The sequence below is a fragment of the Muscardinus avellanarius genome (assembly GCF_963383645.1).
Source record: "Muscardinus avellanarius genome assembly, chromosome: 4".
Taxonomy (NCBI): Eukaryota; Metazoa; Chordata; class Mammalia; order Rodentia; family Gliridae; genus Muscardinus; species Muscardinus avellanarius.
Genome location: NC_137789.1, coordinates 90,306,473 through 90,318,613, shown reverse-complemented (window position 1 = coordinate 90,318,613; position 12,141 = coordinate 90,306,473). Strand labels below are relative to the sequence as shown.

The window sequence follows — 12,141 nt, the reverse complement described above, 5'->3', positions numbered from 1 at the left end:
CACTACAAAGAAAGAATACAGTCCTCAGGAAGTGAGTAATTTACTCCTGAATGGGAGAATGACAACATCAAGAAGACTCATGGCAAATTTGGAATGAAGCTGCATTTTACATTTTACAACTGGGAATTTCAATTTTTGGCTGCTGAGCTACATCTTTAGCCCTTTCTTTTTTTTTTTTTTTTTCTGGTAAGAATAATATATAGTCTTTATTGTTTATTTTTAATATATGCTTATATATATTTTTGTTACATTATTTATTTATTTATTTGAATATGTGTAAAATTATGAATATGACATGGTTAACCTGGACAACCACTGGTGGGAGGGGGGAAGGGAAAACAGGGGCAGGGGGAGAGGGCACCAAATATAGTTTAAATGTATACTATTTATGTTCAATAAAAAAATTGTTAAAAGAAAAAAAATCTTTAGCCCTTTCTATATTTTGTTTTGAGACAGGATCTTGCTAAATCGCTGAGGCTAGCCTGGAACTTGTGATCTTCCTGCCTAAGCCTCCCAAGTAGCTCAAATCATAGACATGGAGCACTACTCCTGACAGTTACCAGTTGTTGTTTTGTTTTGTTTGTGTGAGTATATGTGTGGTACTGGGGGTGGAACCCATATGCCTTCTAACTTCAAGATACACCCCTACACCTATTTTTATTTCTTATTTGGAAACAGGGTCTTGCTAAGTTGTTGAAAGCCTCACTGAGTTGCTGAGTCTGGTTTTGAACCTGTGATCTTCCTGTCTCAGCCTCCCAATCACTGGATTTACTACCATACCCAGCTATTGCCAGTTTTTAATATATAAATTTTAGACAATTTCAGATATATAAAACACTATGCCCAGCTTTTACCAGTTTTTAACACATGAATTTTAGACATTACTGAAAGGCCACCTTAAATTCTTTCTGGAATAGAGCAGGTTATAAACAATCATTCAAACACAGCAGCCAAGGTGTAGTGGTACATGCCCATAAGCCCTGTACTTAGGAGTCTGAGACAGAGGATCACAGATTCAAGGATGGCTTCAGCAAGAAGTGAGACTCTCATCAACCTAGCGATGCCCTGTCTTCTAATAAGAAATAAAATCGGGCTTTTAGAATGCCTCTGGGTTCAACCCCCAGTACCCCCACACACACTACAATGCAAGTCAATGTCACCTCTATTAAAAACAAAAATGTTTATGTGAACAAGTAGAGATTGACAGAATTATTTCATATGTACCATAAATATATCAACATTGGTATGTTATAAACAAATTTACTAAATACTTAATTTGGAGATATGTTTTTAAAGGCTAAAAAAATTATAATTCTGTGATCATCCGTACTAAGTGCCATCAAGCATTTCATTAAACTTTGTCAAGTAAATCTAAGTACCCGGAGTACAATCTAGTGTGATATATCATAACAGATGATAATTTTTTCATTTGAGTACTTTTTCCCATAAAAAAGATATATTGGGAAAAGAGAAATATCTCCACAGATCTCTTATCTGTTTTTTGTTTGTTTTCTGTTTTTAACAGTGAGTATAAAAAGATCAGATCTAGTCATGTGGCTTTTGAAACAGCTAATATATACCTATCAAATTTCCTCTTCCTATGGCCCTTTTTACGACAAACTCTTTTACCACAAAATTGTTTTTTTTTTTTAATTTTGTACTGGGGACTGAACCAGGTGGAAGTGGGTGATTCTGCCTCCATGCTACACTCTCAACCCTATTTTTTATTCCTTATGTTGAAACAAGGTCTCACTAGGTTGCAGAGGGCCTCACTAAGTAGCTGAACCTGCAATCCTCCTGTCTCAGCCTCCCTAGTACTGCAATTACAAAAATGTGCCACCACACTCAGCTTCAGATTAGGTTTTATTATTTATTTATTTGTTTATTTATTTATTTTTGTGGTACTAGGGGTGAAAACCAGGGGCTTTCTACCTCCAGGCTACAGCCCCAGCCCTATTTTATACTTTATTTGGAAACAGGGTCTCACTAAGTTGCTGAGAGCCTCACTAAGAAGCTGAGGCTGGCTTCGAACCTGCACAATACTCCTGTCTCAGCCTCCTAAGTATTGGGATTAAAAGTGCACACCACACCGGGCGTGGTGGCGCACGCTTGTAATCCCCGCACTTGGGAGGTGGAGACAGGAGGATTACGCAGGTTCGAAGCCAGCCGCGTGCTGGCTTAGGAGACCCTGTTTCCAAATAAAAATGTAAAAATAGGTCTGGGAATGTAGCCTGGAGGTAGAAGGGCTCCCAGGAACCCCAGTACCACCAAAAAAAAAAAAAAAAAAATAGGGCAGGGGGTGTAGCTTGGAGGTCAAATGCCCCTGGGTTTCATCCCCAGACACGCAAAAAAAATAAAGTTTATACCACCACGCTCAGCTTCAGATTAGGTTTTAAAAGAAAAAAAAAATTCTCCCCCATACACCAAAAGGTAGGTTACCCCAAACAATATCTCTTTACCTGCTTTCCCAAGAACTGAAACACTCCTGAAATTCACATACATTTAGTGCTCAACATCACTAGTGATTGCCCGGGCGTGGTGGCGCTTTTAATCCCCGGCTTGGGAGGCGGAGACAGGAGCATTGTGCAGGTTCATAGTCAGCCTCGCTGGCTTAAGAGACCCTGTTTCCAAATAAATAAAAAATATAAAATAGGTCTGGGAGTGTAGCCCGGAGGTAGCAGGGCTTCCAGGAACCCCTGTACCACCAAAAAAAAAAAAAAAAAAAAATCACTAGTGATTAATATCAAGACCCTCTAATACATGATCAAGAAGAACTACACTTAGGAAAGTGAGGTCCTATAATCCCAGGATTTTAAAATTGAAATTTTAGCTGGGCGTGGTGACACACACTTGTAATTCCCACACTCGGGAGGCTGAGAAAGGATCACACAGGTTTGAAGCCAGCCTCAGCTACTTAGTGAGGCTCTCAGGAACTTAGTGAGACCCTGTTTCCAAATAAAAAATAAAATAGGGCTGGGGGTATGTGGCTCAGAGGTAAATGTCTCTGGTCTCTGGGTTCAATCCCTAGTAATATATATATAATTTATTTTTGGTGGTACTGGGGATGGAACCCAGGGGGCTTCTACCTCCAGGCTTCACCCCCCAACTATATATATATATATATATATATATATATATATATTTTTTTTTTTTTTTTTTTTTTTTTTTGGCGAGTCTAGGGATGGGACCCAGAGGAATTTGATCTCCGAGCTACACCTCCTGCCCAATTTCTTATTCTTTGTTTTGAAACCGGGTTTCACTGAGTTGCAGAGGGCCTCACTAAGTAGCTGAGGCTGTCCATGAATCTCAATCCTCCAGTCTCAGCCTCTTGAATGCTGGCATTACAAGCCTGTGCCACCACGCCCGGCTCCCTATTTTATATTTTATTTGGAAACAGGGTCTCACTAAATTGCTGAGATCCTTACTCAGTAGCTGAGGCTGGCTTCAAACCTGCACGATCCTCCTGTCTCAGCCTCCCAAGCGCGGGGATTACAAGCGTGCGCCACCACGCCCAGCTTATAAATTGAAGAACAACACCTCTGCATCCCTGCCCTGAAGTGCTTCCCTCTTTTCATTAATACCTTCTTTCTCACTCCATCTCCACTTCTGGCCATATTTCCTTTACCATCACTCCAGTGTGTTTATATGTGTTAGGGGATTACTGGGGATTGAACCCAGAAGCATTGTACCTTCTAGTTACGTGCCCAGCCCCATTTTCTTATTTGGAAACAGGGTCTTACTAGGTTGATGTGAGTCTCACTACTTGCTGAAGCTGTCCTCAAACCTGCAATCCTCCTGTCTCAGCCTCCCAAACTCAGACTGCAATTGCACACCACAATGCCCAGCTCACTCTAATGTTTGAACAGGGAAGTTTCTGGAAAGAACAGAGTGAACAATGAGAGAAAGTTTTCTGATCCTGATCCTTCAGGTAAGTTAACCTTTTCTGGGCCTCAGTTCCTCACTTATAATACCTTCCTAGCTCTAAAAGTCTATGCCACCTATAAACACACGTGCCACCTAGCTGAAGATAACTTAGATCCGACAGAAAACATCAATTCCTTTAACATTTTGGGACTTTCCCTTTATTTTGAGGGGAGGGAAGAATAAGATATCATAAATGCCTGAGTTAACTATTTATCCTTAGCGCCTAGAGATAAATCTAAATTTAGCTGCAAAAACTAATCACTAAAACTAACTCAAAAAGTTCATATACAACCTTAAAAATAATCATGTAGGCTGGGCGTGGTGGCTCACACCTAGTTCTTGGGTGGCTGAGACAGAAAGATCAAAAGTTCGCAACCAGCTTCAGCTACTTAGTGAGGCCCTCCACAAATTAGTGAGACACTGCTTCCAAATAAAGAAGAAAAATTAGGGCTGGGGGTGTAGCCTGGAGTAGAATGCCCCTGGGTTTAATCTCCAGTACCACAATAATAAATGAATGAGAAAATAAATGAATAAATAATCAAGTAAATTCAACCCTTAAATTGCAGTGGTCTATAGTAAGGGCCATTATTACAGGACTGTGTGTTCTGACCAATATTTCCTTCTTTGGTAAAGTAAACTAATCCTACATGCAAGACATCTGAGTCAGTCACTTTATTTTTACTCATCACCAGCCTAGGATCACAGTGGAAAGAAACCACGACGACTGACACCCCCCCGCCACCCCGCACTGTGGTACTGGGGATGGAAGCCAGAGGCATTGTACCTCCAAGCTACACCCTCAGCCCTATTTTTTATTCTTTATTTTGAAACAGAGTCTCACTTAGTTGCAAAGTAGTCTTACTAAGTAGCAGCTGGGGCTGGCCTTGAACCGTGATTCTCCTGTCTCAGCCACCCAAATGCTGGGATTACAAGTGTGCACCACCACGCCCGCCCGGCTACAGCAACTGATTTTGAATAACAGTATTTAATGACTCAAAATGCAAAGCTGCAGGAGCACCCATGGAGGAATCAAAAAAGTCTTAGCAAAGAAATGCTATTAAATTTTTCTTTTACTTGCTTTTAGTTCCCAGCATGCATCAAGATAAAAATAATAAAAAATGATTAAGTATAGAGTACATTTTTGTGTGGTACTGGGGTTCCTGGAAACCCTCTACCTCCGGGCTACACTCCCAGACCTATTTTTATACTTCTTAATTTCAAAACAGGGTCTGTTAAGCCAGTGCGGCTGGCTTCGAACCTGCGCGATCCTCCTGTCTCCGCCTCCCAAGCGGGATTATAAGAGTGTGCCACCACGCCCGGCTAGAGGACTAAATTTACAAAGACTATAATTAGAATTGTGTCTTACTCAAATTTTTGTTGTTGTGGTACTGGAGGTGGAACCCAGAGGCTTTCTACCTCCGGGCTATACTCCCAGACCTATTTTGTATTTTATTTGAAACAGGGTCTCACTAAGTTGCTGAGAGCCTCACTAAGTAGCTGAGGCTGGCTTCAAACCTGTGCGATCCTCCTGTCTCAGCCTCCCAAGCGCAAGATTACAAATGTGAGCCACCATGCCCGGCAAATTCTTTTAATTTAAAGTGTATTCCCAGGAAAAATGCTAACCTGATTTTTAATGATAACTCTAAAATGACTTTCTTTTGTGTATGGTACTGGGGATGGAACCCAGGGGAACTGTACCTCTGAGCTACACCTCCAACCCTATTTTTAGTCCTTTTTTAAAATTTTTTATTTATTTATGTATGTATGTATTTATTTATTTATTTATTTATTTATTTATTTTTGGTGGTACTGGGGTTCCTGGAAGCCCTTCTACCTCCGGGCTACACTCCCAGACCTATTTTTACATTTTTATTTGGAAACAGGGTCTCCTAAGCCAGCGCACGTGGCTGGCTTCGAACCTGCGCGATCCTCCTGTCTCTGCCTCCCAAGTGCGGGGATTATAAGCGTGCGCCACCATGCCAGGCTAGTCCTTTTATTTTTTGAAACTGGGTCTCACTGAGTTGCGAATGGCCTAAGTAGTTAAGGCTGTCTGCGAACCGCAATCCTCCTGTCTCAGCCTCCCAAATACTGGGATTACAAGCGTGCACCATCACGCCTAGCAGTTTCTAAAATGACTTTTGATTTAAGAAGGGAACAACTTTTGCTTTAAAAAAAAAAAAATGAAGTGTTAGGCATAGTAAATGAAGTGTTGGGCCTGGCACAGGCTTGTAATCCCAGTATATGGGAGGTTGAGACAGGAGGATCCAGGTTCACAGCCAGCCTCAGCAACTTAGTGAGGCCCTCTGTAAATTATTGAGACTTTGTTTCAAAATAAAGAATAAAAATAAATAGGACTGGGGGTATAGCTTGGAGGCAGAATGAGCCTGGGTTCAGTTCCCAGTATTAAAAAAAAAAAAAACCTGTGATCCTCCTGTCTCATCCTCCAAAGTACTGAGATTATAAGCGTGTGCTACCATGCCTAGCTGTAAATTTGCAATCTGAATAAGGGCATAAAAGGTAAAATAGCCAGCTATTGCACTGCCTCTTTAAAATCTAAATTGACTTGGCAAGATGCACTTTTACCAATAATTTGTTCCACTTACTTTCTTCCCCCACTTTTCTAGAGGAACCATCACTTTCCCGAAGAATACTGCACCAGTGGGGAAGCATGAAACAAGTATGGTAAGACAACGTTAATTATACAGTAGTAGGGGCCGGAGGGGGTGAAAGACGCTGTGTGCACTGAACAGAATGGGACTCAGTGGCAACTGACAGATCAGGGGCTGAGTAAATCACTGTTGACAGTGGAGCAAAGATACATGACTCTTTTAAACTGAAAACAGCCCAAATCCTGGTTACTGATGTCTGTTTTCAAGGTAAAATTTTTTGCCTCAATATTCATGTAACAAATGGAAGTGGTTACTCTTACAAGGTAAGTAAAGGTAGAAAGGACAGGGTTGGGAGCGAGACTAGTCATGTGTATCTCTTTATAGTATTTTGATTTTTGAACCACATAAATGTAAAAGCAAACATAGTTCAGGAAAATAAATATCTCTTGGTCAGGTTGATGTCACTGTACATTTGAGCTTCTTTTGCTTGAACTTAATTTGTTTTCTTCTATTCCTAATAACATTCATTTTGCAGCATCTCAACACAGTGATTTTCTCCCAAGTGAGACCTAAAGTGGGGTAGCGACAGGGCTGCCTGTAGTGAAGACCAGCTCCATTTCCCTGTGTGCCTCCAAGTGCTGTCCTCGTCCTTAAAACCCAACCAAGGGTCTGTGGGGGTTTGTTTGTTTGTTGTTTTGGGTGGTACTGGGTTCCTGGAAGCCCTTCTACCTCCGGGCTACACTCCCAGACCTATGTTATACTTTTTTATTTTTGGAAACAGGGTCTCTTAAGCCAGCGCGGCTGGCTTTGAACCTGCGCAATCCTCCTGTCTCTGCCTCCCAAGCGCGGGGATTACAAGCGTGCGCCACCACGCCCGGCAGGGGTCTGTGTTTTAAGGCGTAGCTTTTGATGGCACTTGCACAAATAAAGCTCAATAACACTTCACTTATTCACTCATCATGGATGACTCTTCCCCTTCAAAAATAGAGAAACAGTAAGGTTAAATGTCTGTTCCTCCATAAATGTCTCATCTGCTAAGAAGCAAAGGAAAGAGATTAGGTAGGAAAGCATTAAGTCATAGAGAATTATGGCTGATTCAAGGGTTAGACACAGGACACACAATTTGCCCCATGGCTGAAATTAGGAAAACCACTAGATCTACTTTACTTCTTTTGTCCCTTTGATTTTGATAAAATTGAAAGATTATAAAGCAGGTGTGGTGGTGCACACCTGTAATCCCAGTATTTAGGAGGCTGAGACAGGAGGATCACAGATTCGAGGCCAACCTCAGCTACTTAGTGAGGCCCTCTACAACTTATTATGACCCTGTTTCAAAATAAAGAATAAAAAACAGAGCTGGGGGTGTAGCGCGGAGATAGAATGCTCCTGGGTTCTATCCCCAGTAATTAAAAGAAAATTGAAGGATTATCATGGAGGACAGGTGCTTCCTGTGAGCTCTCTTGCCTATCCTTGTGCATTATGGCTTACAACCCCAAAAGCAAATTCTCAGAGCCTGCCAAGAAGACTGGTAGGAGAGGCACCTACAGAGATGACATCAGCCCAAAGACTCCTTTCCCAAGGGCAGTATCTACAGGTAACTCAGATCACCCAGATCCCTGGGGAAACGTGCCCTTCAAATTAGGTCAGTAGGAATGGCCAGGCAAAAAAAACTTCTAAGGAGCCTGCTCAAAGAGATAAAAAGCACTTACCCAATACAGAAAGCCTGACAGCCCATAGTAATGTGGCTTGTTGTTATGTTTTCTCTAAAGAAAGAGCTCAGTGAACCAGAATCGGTCATTCTGCCCAGCAGAGCCCAGAGCCCCATATTAAATCACATTCTGACACGTATTCGGCACAGTGTTACACACCGGCACGCAGAAAAAGGCACAGCACACAGCACAAGGAAGCCCCACAGGAGACATGCTGTTTCTCTTTTTAAGCAAAAAAGAAACTAAAAGGCAAGAGAAAGCTTACCTTCTAAATGTGAGAAAAAGAATAAAACAAACAAGAAAACAAAAGAAAGATGCATAAAGAAGTCACAACAGGGAAATGAAAGTTGTCAAGTATGCAAACGCTAAATTAAATATCAAACACTTAAAATGATTTTACCATATAGATTTAAAATACAATCTTAGAAGCACTTAATGAACTTCAATGAGAAAATGCCTCTGTTAAATAAATCCACAGTTACAGTGAACTAATTTCTTATGCATAGTTAAATTATCTTTCTGATTAACCAGAGCGAGAGAGCTGGAGATTTCAGGACCCTGCTGTGTGACCTTACCTTATGGGTTTCCTGGAGGACAAACATAGCCCTACTGAACACACGACAGAACTCAAACTATAAAATCCCCTCTTTACTCTGCTACCAGCCTGATGGGTAGCCCTGGAAACATTATCTGGATCAGACATGAGAAACCTAGATCCTGGAGACACGGTGCTCCCCCGAAGACCTGCATCTTGGACTCTGTGTCCCCGGACCTGGAAGCTTTGTTCATAGTTGCTACACTGGGAGGAGCAGAGAACGGCAGCCGCACACCACCACTGCTAACAGGCTCCAAAGGGATCCACCAGGCCCGGGACTAAGGAGAGAGTCTAGGAAGGTGAAGGTACCTTGCAAACTAACTGACAAATGCAAAGACCAATTTTTTTTTTTTCTTTTCTTTTGGTGGTGGTACTGAGGGTGGAACCCAGGGGCCTTCTACCTCCAGGCTATACTCCCAGACCTATTTTATACTTTATTTGGAAACAGGGTCTCACTAAGTAGCTGAGGCTGGCTTCGAACCTGTGCGATCCTCCTGTCTCGGCCTCCCAAGCGCGGGGATTACAAGCGTGCTTCACCACGCCCAGCAAAGACCAATATTTTAAATAGACTTTCTTTAGAAAAAATGGAATGATCAGGGGCACATCTTGAAGTGCTAAGTTTCCTCTGTATATGTCTCTGAATTAAAGGTTAAAAAAGTCTTCCATAAAGTTCTGAATTACAGACATTTTCTATTTCCTTCCTAGACACCTGGCAACAACCAACCACATAAGAGGCAGAGAATCTGCCCAGAGGAGTGTACGTAGCAGAATCCCTCCGCCAGCCCAACCAAAGAGAATGGAACCTGAAGGAACGGCTACACACGTGTCTTCAAACAGCGTTCACTCACATGCCTGCTTATTTGCTCTACCTACCAAAGGACATTTGCAAAGGTAGCAGGAAACCAAGAAACAAAGGTAAAGAAGAAACTGCTTTCACAATGTCTGAGTATTCTTATGCTACGCAATTCTAAGATAAAATGTGAGATGGGTAAGCATCAAAATCCCCCAGGAGGGGGAAAATTCAGATTTTTCTTATTTCTCCTCAAAATAACACTTACCTTGCTGGCCCAGGCATCTTCATCCCAAGAAGTGAGTTGTAATACACGAATGATTTCATTAATTTCAGCACTCATCTTTTCTACAGTAAAATTGCGATTTTTTAGTGCTTCTTCTATTCCTTGGTTTTTTGAGTTTTTAGTTGTGACAAAAATTTTCATAGCTATATAAACAGAAGATCAAAAACTAGGGTTGGAATTTAACCTTGTATAACAATATTCACACAATATGTTCTATACTTTGAAGACATATTTTGGGCTTCTAAGGTCTTAAAAAGAATATACACTGCAGCCGGGTATGGTGACGCACACTTGTAATCCCAGCATTTGGGACGCTGAGATACATGGATCACGGTTCGCAGACAGCCTCAGCTACTTAGTGAGGCCCTTTGCAACTCAGTGAGACCCTGTTATAAAATAAAGAATAAAAAATAGGGCGGGGGTGTAGCTTGGAGGTAAAATGCCCCCCTGGGTTCCATCCTCAGTACGGCAAAAAATAAGTAAATAAATAAATAAATAAACACTGCAAATCTGCCAATAAAGGTCCAATATAAATAACTTCCACTGCAAAGAAAACTCAAGGCACAAAACCAAAACATCACCATGGCATAAACAGAGAATTAATTTAACAGCACAATCACAAAATACCTAACTCAGTTATCATCCTGGGCCCTACCACTGGTTCCAGCCACTGTAAACCTAATGGGACAGGATGAAAACCATCAGTAAAAAGCTGGATGTGGTGGCACATACTTGTAATCCCAGTACTTCAGAGGCTGAGACAGGAGGATCACAGGTTCACAGCCAGTCTCAGCTACTTAATAAGGCCCTCCACAACTCAATGAGACCTATTTCAAAATAAAGAATAAAAAATTGGGGAGGGGATGTAGCTCAGAGGTAGAATGCCCCTAGTTCAATCCCAAGTATCACAAAAGAAAGAAAGAAAGAAAGAAAGAAAGAAAGAAAGAAAGAAAGAGAAAGAGAGAAAGGGAGAGGAAGGAAGGAAGGAAGGAAGGAAGGAAGGAAGGAAGGAAGGAAGGAAAGAAAAGCCAGACGCATACTTGTAATCCCCGCTCTTGGGAGGCAGAGACAGGAGGATTGTGCAGGCACTGGCTTAAGAGACCCTGTTTCCAAATAAAAATATAAAATAGGTCTGGGTGTGTAGCCCGGAGGTAGAAGGCCCCTGGGTTCCATCTCCAGTACCACAAGAAAGATAGAAAGATAGAAAGATAGGAAGGAAGGAAGGAAGGAAGGAAGGAAGGAAGGAAGGAAGGAAGGAAGGAAGGAAGGAGAGAGAGAAAGTAAGTCATCAATAAAACTGGAGTAGTCTGAGCCCCTAATCCCAGCAGAAGACTCCAAAAAATCAAGTTTATCTTTCAAAATTTATCTCAGTATGTATCAGGGACTTTCTAACTCTCAAAAGTAAAGAAAAAAAAATAACAACAACAACCATATGGAGTATTGGAAAAAGAGACTATCTTCCCATAAAATAATTAAAGTTTCCTAAGTAAAGATTAATTAACACTTTATTGAATTATAGTTACTCAGATTAGAGAAGAAAAAAAAAAAGTTCTTCAACAACCTCTGGCACATAGAACAGCTGGCCTAAAATATCTCCAGGGCTGGGGTAGTGGCCTCAGCAGATGCAAGGTGTGGGGTTCAATTTCTAACATCACAAACAAACAAACAACAACAAGAAACACATACTTCCCATATCAAATTCTTCTACAAATTTTTGTTTTCTAGTGCATGCAAGAACTTTTGAACTCTTACATTCATATTTTCTTTATTCAGCTACTATCTAAAACACCATAGCAAGTAAAGATAGTCACAGTGATATGCCTCATAGAAACCTTTTTTTCTGGTACACAAGTCTGAACTCAGAGGCATTCCAACTCTGAGCTGCACCTCAGCCCTTTTTAATTTTTATTTATTTATTTTTTTTAGGGCCTGGGGGTGAAACCCAGGGGCATTTGACCTCCGAGCTACACCCCCTGCCCTACTTTTTATTCTTTATTTTGAAACCGGGTCTCACTGAGTTGCAGAGGGCCTCACTAAGTAGCTGAGGCTGTCCACGAACCGCGATCCTCTGGTCTCGGCCTCCCGAATGCTGGGATTACAAGCGTGCGCCACCACGCCTGGCTCTTTAATTTTTAATTTAAAACAGGGTCTCACTAGGTTGCTGAAAGTCTTTCAAAACTGCTGAGGCTGTTCTGGAACCTGAGATCCTTCTGTCTCAGTCTCCCAAA

The 12,141-nt window shown here is 41.5% G+C and overlaps 1 protein-coding gene across 2 annotated transcripts in view; it reads right to left on the bottom strand.

Annotated features, from left to right (window-relative positions):
* VCL (vinculin) overlaps positions 1-12,141 on the bottom strand; it is a gene marked incomplete at both ends in the record, with an annotated part of 143,710 nt that overhangs the window by 46,375 nt on the left and 85,194 nt on the right. For both annotated transcript variants that reach the window (XM_080694392.1, XM_080694393.1), the window contains one exon: positions 9,896-10,056. In XM_080694392.1, coding sequence (XP_080550518.1) covers positions 9,896-10,056 — 161 coding nt within the window. The remainder of the gene's footprint in view (positions 1-9,895; positions 10,057-12,141) is intronic.